Raw genomic sequence first — 8,052 nt, forward strand, 5'->3', positions numbered from 1 at the left:
TGAGAAGAAATAACAAGCTGATTCGATTCAATGTGGTTTCACTGTTCAGGACTCGAGGCTTAATTTTCCCGATAAGTTGTTTTCGGCTCCCTGACTCAAAAGTTCAGCCTTCAAACTACAATTCAAAATCGTTTTCCTTGATCGGTGTAAAAATTCACCTCGTAATCTGGTTCTACAGGTTCTCCAAATTGCTAGTCATACAAGTCTTATTCAAGGTCTCAAGCTCTCTTGCAATCTGAACGCTTTATGTAATCTTTTATCTATCTTTATACATGGAAAAATTGGGTGCCGATTTATTTTGAAAAAAGAGAAATTCTGCACAAAAACCACAAAAAAATCAATTCTCTTGCCATGATACTAAAACCTTGTATCTTAAAATCTTACAACTTTTTACCTCACCTTATTTACTGTATTCGGTATCTCACTACATAAAAAAATTGGGCTCGGAATGATTTTGAAAGTTACCATCTGAAACTTAGAAATCTATTAAAAATATCTTAACACATAGGATTGAGACCGGGAAGTCTATTCCTCAAATTCTCCTTGTTGAGATCATGAATAGCAGTGTAGTTACTTTTTTATATGGTTTGAAGGAATTCCATGGTGCTCAGAGTATTATGTCCCTACTTCTTGAGCAAGCACCGAAACATGTATGGAGTCATTAATTATTCTTGTGAAACCATAAAATCGTGGTAAATAATGGGCAATTTAAGCGGATGTAACAATTTTGATTTTAAATTGAAATTTTCTTAAAAGTTTTTGAGAGAAAACGACTGACGTCGACTGTCCTATTCTCACAAACTTGTATGGCTTTAACGTGCCATACTTAAGCTATTTTATTCATATTTTAGTGTCATATTTTAGCTGAAAAACTTGAGAAGAAATAACAAGCTGATTCGATTCAATGTGGTTTCACTGTTCAGGACTCGAGGCTTAATTTTCCCGATAAGTTGTTTTCGGCTCCCTGACTCAAAAGTTCAGCCTTCAAACTACAATTCAAAATCGTTTTCCTTGATCGGTGTAAAAATTCACCTCGTAATCTGGTTCTACAGGTTCTCCAAATTGCTAGTCATACAAGTCTTATTCAAGGTCTCAAGCTCTCTTGCAATCTGAACGCTTTATGTAATCTTTTATCTATCTTTATACATGGAAAAATTGGGTGCCGATTTTTTTTGAAAAAAGAGAAATTCTGCACAAAAACCACAAAAAAATCAATTCTCTTGCCATGATACTAAAACCTTGTATCTTAAAATCTTACAACTTTTTACCTCACCTTATTTACTGTATTCGGTATCTCACTACATAAAAAAATTGGGCTCGGAATGATTTTGAAAGTTACCATCTGAAACTTAGAAATCTATTAAAAATATCTTAACACATAGGATGGAGACCGGGAAGTCTATTCCTCAAATTCTCCTTGTTGAGATCATGAATAGCAGTGTAGTTACTTTTTTATATGGTTTGAAGGAATTCCATGGTGCTCAGAGTATTATGTCCCTACTTCTTGAGCAAGCACCGAAACATGTATGGAGTCATTAATTATTCTTGTGAAACCATAAAATCGTGGTAAATAATGGGCAATTTAAGCGGATGTAACAATTTTGATTTTAAATTGAAATTTTCTTTAAAATTTTTGAGAGAAAACGACTGACGTCGACTGTCCTATTCTCACAAACTTGTATGGCTTTAACGTGCCATACTTAAGCTATTTTATTCATATTTTAGTGTCATATTTTAGCTGAAAAACTTGAGAAGAAATAACAAGCTGATTCGATTCAATGTGGTTTCACTGTTCAGGACTCGAGGCTTAATTTTCCCGATAAGTTGTTTTCGGCTCCCTGACTCAAAAGTTCAGCCTTCAAACTACAATTCAAAATCGTTTTCCTTGATCGGTGTAAAAATTCACCTCGTAATCTGGTTCTACAGGTTCTCCAAAATGCTAGTCATACAAGTCTTATTCAAGGTCTCAAGCTCTCTTGCAATCTGAACGCTTTATGTAATCTTTTATCTATCTTTATACATGGAAAAATTGGGTGCCGATTTTTTTTGAAAAAAGAGAAATTCTGCACAAAAACCACAAAAAAATCAATTCTCTTGCCATGATACTAAAACCTTGTATCTTAAAATCTTACAACTTTTTACCTCACCTTATTTACTGTATTCGGTATCTCACTACATAAAAAAATTGGGCTCGGAATGATTTTGAAAGTTACCATCTGAAACTTAGAAATCTATTAAAAATATCTTAACACATAGGATGGAGACCGGGAAGTCTATTCCTCAAATTCTCCTTGTTGAGATCATGAATAGCAGTGTAGTTACTTTTTTATATGGTTTGAAGGAATTCCATGGTGCTCAGAGTATTATGTCCCTACTTCTTGAGCAAGCACCGAAACATGTATGGAGTCATTAATTATTCTTGTGAAACCATAAAATCGTGGTAAATAATGGGCAATTTAAGCGGATGTAACAATTTTGATTTTAAATTGAAATTTTCTTAAAAGTTTTTGAGAGAAAACGACTGACGTCGACTGTCCTATTCTCACAAACTTGTATGGCTTTAACGTGCCATACTTAAGCTATTTTATTCATATTTTAGTGTCATATTTTAGCTGAAAAACTTGAGAAGAAATAACAAGCTGATTCGATTCAATGTGGTTTCACTGTTCAGGACTCGAGGCTTAATTTTCCCGATAAGTTGTTTTCGGCTCCCTGACTCAAAAGTTCAGCCTTCAAACTACAATTCAAAATCGTTTTCCTTGATCGGTGTAAAAATTCACCTCGTAATCTGGTTCTACAGGTTCTCCAAATTGCTAGTCATACAAGTCTTATTCAAGGTCTCAAGCTCTCTTGCAATCTGAACGCTTTATGTAATCTTTTATCTATCTTTATACATGGAAAAATTGGGTGCCGATTTTTTTTGAAAAAAGAGAAATTCTGCACAAAAACCACAAAAAAATCAATTCTCTTGCCATGATACTAAAACCTTGTATCTTAAAATCTTACAACTTTTTACCTCACCTTATTTACTGTATTCGGTATCTCACTACATAAGAAAATTGGGCTCGGAATGATTTTGAAAGTTACCATCTGAAACTTAGAAATCTATTAAAAATATCTTAACACATAGGATGGAGACCGGGAAGTCTATTCCTCAAATTCTCCTTGTTGAGATCATGAATAGCAGTGTAGTTACTTTTTTATATGGTTTGAAGGAATTCCATGGTGCTCAGAGTATTATGTCCCTACTTCTTGAGCAAGCACCGAAACATGTATGGAGTCATTAATTATTCTTGTGAAACCATAAAATCGTGGTAACTAATGGGCAATTTAAGCGGATGTAACAATTTTGAATTTAAATTGAAATTTTCTTAAAAATTTTTGAGAGAAAACGACTGACGTCGACTGTCCTATTCTCACAAACTTGTATGGCTTTAACGTGCCATACTTAAGCTATTTTATTCATATTTTAGTGTCATATTTTAGCTGAAAAACTTGAGAAGAAATAACAAGCTGATTCGATTCAATGTGGTTTCACTGTTCAGGACTCGAGGCTTAATTTTCCCGATAAGTTGTTTTCGGCTCCCTGACTCAAAAGTTCAGCCTTCAAACTACAATTCAAAATCGTTTTCCTTGATCGGTGTAAAAATTCACCTCGTAATCTGGTTCTACAGGTTCTCCAAAATGCTAGTCATACAAGTCTTATTCAAGGTCTCAAGCTCTCTTGCAATCTGAACGCTTTATGTAATCTTTTATCTATCTTTATACATGGAAAAATTGGGTGCCGATTTTTTTTGAAAAAAGAGAAATTCTGCACAAAAACCACAAAAAAATCAATTCTCTTGCCATGATACTAAAACCTTGTATCTTAAAATCTTACAACTTTTTACCTCACCTTATTTACTGTATTCGGTATCTCACTACATAAAAAAATTGGGCTCGGAATGATTTTGAAAGTTACCATCTGAAACTTAGAAATCTATTAAAAATATCTTAACACATAGGATGGAGACCGGGAAGTCTATTCCTCATCTTCTCCTTGTTCTTTTGAGATCATGAAATTCAGTGTAGTTACTTTTTTATATGGTTTGAAGGAATTCCATGGTGCTCAGAGTGTTATGTCCCTACTTCTTGAGCAAGCACTTAAACATGTTTGGAGTAATTAATTATTTTTGAGAAACCATAAAATCGTGTAAATAATGGGCAATTTAGGCGGATGTACCGATTTTGATTTTAAATTGAGATTTTCTTAAAAGTTTTTGAGAGAAAACGACTGACGTCGACTGTCCTATTCTCACAAACTTGTATGGCTTCAACGTGCCATACTTAAGCTATTTTATTCCGTCAGTGTCATATTTTAGCTGAAAAACGTGAGAAGAAAAAACAAGCTGATTCGACTCAAGGTGGTTTCACTGTTCAGGACTCGAGGCTTACTTTTCCCGATGAGTTGTTTTCGGCTCCCTGACTCAAAATTTCAGCATTCAAACTACAATTCAAAATCGTTTTCCATGATCGATGTAAAAATTCGCCTCGTAATCTGGTTCTAGAGGTTCTCAAATTTGTTATTCATACAAATCTTATTCAAGGTCTCAAGCTCTCTTGCAGTCTGAACGCTTTATGAAAATTATAACTCGCTTTTTTTCATACTATGAAATTGTTTGACCGTTAGTTCATATTTGTGTTTTTGTGTTTGTGTTTTTGCTTGCCTGGTAAAAACCCATAATTATCTCAAAACGAAGAATGATTTGAAAAAACCCAAAAAAAAACATTGCGATATGAAATTATTAATAAGCTATTTTATTAATATAGTGAAATTATTATTTTTTCTTTTCGTAACTGGTGCAATTTTGAGTTGTTTTAGCCAATTTTAATAATTTTTGTTGTTACAATTAGACTATGTATCTATGTGACAATAATTTTCAGAAAAATTTTTTCCGCTGATTAGAAGAAAGTCTACTGCAATAATTGTGTTTTGTTCAGTTTTTATGAGCAGCCCGATTGCATTATAGACAACAATTGTAATTTTGCTTGCAAAAACGATTTTTTGGAAGAAGATATTTCAGTGCAAAATTGAATTGCGTGATTTGTTCCCGTCAGCTACATATTTCACATTTAGAGGTCAACTCAGTAGTTTTTCCTTTTCTTCCGCTCTTGATGCATTTCCGACCATAAAATATTAAAACGAAGTTGATGCACTCTGGATACGAACAGTTTTTTAAAAATTAGAAAAAAAACTTACACTGTCAAGAAAAAAAACCAGTTTAAGTTTCAGTCTAATTTCGAACGAGTAAAGCGCAGAGGAGTAAAGCGGATGAGTAAGTAAGTTGATCTTACACAAGAAATTTTTTCCTTTAAGTAAAGATAAACTTTGTTTTAGTCTATAAAAACTAATTTTAGTAGCTCCACAAAGCGCTTCCTTGGCAAAATTTTTCAAAAAATCAAAACATGTTTTTGCTATTAAATTATGAAAAAAGAAATTATGAAATTATATTTTTTTGCTAAAACTGTTTTTCAGATAACTTTTTTTAACTTTTTTTTGTGATAGAGAGCCAGCTTTCAGCGAAACAAATGCAAGAGAAACACCCGGCCAAGCAATTAACCGAGAAACGTTAGATTTTGCCATTGTGAGTTGATCTGGTAAGCTCGTTACGAAAGTTTGAATTAAACTTTGTATGAATACAAAAACAGGGCATTCCAGATGAGTCAGTGAGAAATATGGTTGTCAAAGTATATTAATGTTCAAAAAACGATACATTTTTCAACTTTTTTGACAGTTTTTGATTTTTCAGCAATGCAATAGAAACAGATGAACCAGGAAAAAAATTGGCTTCTCTTCTATCAGAAACCCCGGGTTTACTGAAAAATTTCCGCGAATTGGTTAATGAAAATCTGATGGAGAATAACAGAGCGGACGTTGACTCGATCAGAAATAAATTTGATTTAATACTGAAGTTTTTAAATGTATTTGATGCAAGAAAGAGGCATGGCCAGAATATGAACGAAAAGTGTATTCCTGTACGTAACAAAAAAACTCTTGAAAGGAACAGAAAGCGTCGTGATTTGAACAAAGAATGTCGTGAATTGAACAAAGAATGTCGTAAATTGAACAAGGAGTGTCGCCATTTGATCAATGAGAGTCCTGACTTTGACAGAGATAGCTGTGATTTGAACAAAGAGTGCCGTGATTTGAACCAAGAGTGCCGTGATTTGAACCAAGAGTGCCGTGATTTGAACAAAGAGAGTCCTGACTTGAACACAAGGAGCCTTGATTTGATTAAAGAGCGTCGCGATTTGAACAAAGAGTATCGCGATTTGAACAAAGTGTGCCGTGATTTGAACAAAGAGTGCCGTGAATTGTCTAAAAATGGTTGTGATTTGAACGAAGAGTGCCGTGATTTGAACCAATTTGATCCTGATTTGAACGACGATGATATTGATTTGAACGAAGAACGCAGTGTCTTGAGCAAAGAGTGGCATGATTTGAGCAAAGAATCTAGTGATTTCATCAAAGAGTGTGGTGATTTGAACAAAGAGTGCAGTGATTTGATCAAAAGTTGTCGTGGTTCGAACAATGAAAATCCCGATTTGAAAAAAAATAAATGCCGTGATTTAAAAGAAAAGTGCCTTGAGTTGAATAAAGAAGGTCGTTGTCTGAACAAAGACAGTATTGATTTGATCAAAGAGTGTCGCGAATTGAAGAAAGAGTGTGAAGATTTGAAGGCATTATGTGCTAGTTGCGAATTCCGGTCAACGTTCCAACTAGTGTTGTGGTGTAAGGAGAAGGTACACAATGTGAAGGGCTCTTCTAACGATGATCGGAAAACGAAAATTCCCCGTTCCTGGAAAGATATCGTGAAAGAACTCAAAACTACGCTAGGATTAGATTGTACGGAGATTTGCCAGATTCTCGACTGCCCAAATACTACAAACATCGTGGGAGGACATATGGAAAAACATATTGAAGATCCTTACTGGTATATTCTACCAATTTGCAACACTCATAACCAGAGAGACACGTATGATCCAGAAGGATTAGTGTTGGAAACGTCTCACGTTGTTTTTGCTGTACGAATTGAAAAGAAGAATATTGAGGCACAAGAAAAAAAGGCGTGTAAATTTTGTGGAAAACTATTGGCAAAAAGTTACATATGCGAGCACGAGAAGAATTATTGCCCAAAAATCCGAAGCAGCAACCAGTAAGCAAAACTATATGAAGTCAAGCTCTATGAAAACGAATTTCACATGGACACGATAAAAACGAAATCTAACGAGTTTTCTGTACATTGGAACCAGTTCAAAACAAGGACTTTAACGATCCCTTAATAATCATCACTATGAAATATTTAGAACTAACCAATCATGAGCCATTACCAAAACTTATGATAATTTTTATAGCTGAAGTAATTTGTAGCTTCAGCCAGAGAAAAAACAAATTAACTTAGAAAGCAGTTGCTCTTTCTCCCTTCTAACCTCGCAAGGTTACCAGTATACACTAGATCTGTTGAAACTAGAAAAAAATAAGAGTTAAATTAGGATCGGGATTAGACTTAGAAGTTGCACGAATCTATCCGGCAGAAGACTAGATGTTGGACAAACCGACGTGTACCTTATTCAAAATTACTTTTTAGAAGGCTACCCTGAACCTAAACTCATATGATGTGATGGTCCGAGCCTCAAGCGTACCTATTTTGATTTACATTGAGAAAAACCTATATTTAGAAAAAAATCAAAACATGTTGCAACAAATCGAAAAGTAAATAGCTTATTTCCACGTCTCAATAGGTCCAATCAAGCCAAACCAATGCTAAAGATGAAACCCGGCCATAACAAAGACGACAAACCAGACACCTGCATCGCAAAGCGAAAAAACAGACGGCAATTATCAAATTTCAAATCTATTGGAGTGGTAAATTTTCTTAAAGTACTTTATGAACTGCAAAAATTAGAGAGCCAAACTTAATAAGCCGTATATTGTTACCACTACCAAAAATGATTTTTAAACATCAACAGCCAGTCAACAAACAAAACCATTTCTACCTCAAAAATTTAAAT

At 34.3% G+C, this 8,052-nt stretch overlaps 1 protein-coding gene across 1 annotated transcript in view; it reads left to right on the forward strand.

Moving 5' to 3' along the window:
* LOC134840015 (uveal autoantigen with coiled-coil domains and ankyrin repeats protein-like) overlaps positions 1-7,200 on the forward strand; it is a 61,034-nt gene extending 53,834 nt beyond the window's left edge. The window contains exon 3 of the mRNA XM_063855641.1: positions 5,790-7,200. Within this exon, the coding sequence (XP_063711711.1) occupies positions 5,790-7,200 (1,411 nt within the window). The remainder of the gene's footprint in view (positions 1-5,789) is intronic.
* Positions 7,201-8,052: the final 852 nt, after the last annotated feature.

The sequence above is a fragment of the Symsagittifera roscoffensis genome, chromosome 2, assembly GCF_963678635.1.
Source record: "Symsagittifera roscoffensis chromosome 2, txSymRosc1.1, whole genome shotgun sequence".
Taxonomy (NCBI): Eukaryota; Metazoa; Xenacoelomorpha; order Acoela; family Convolutidae; genus Symsagittifera; species Symsagittifera roscoffensis.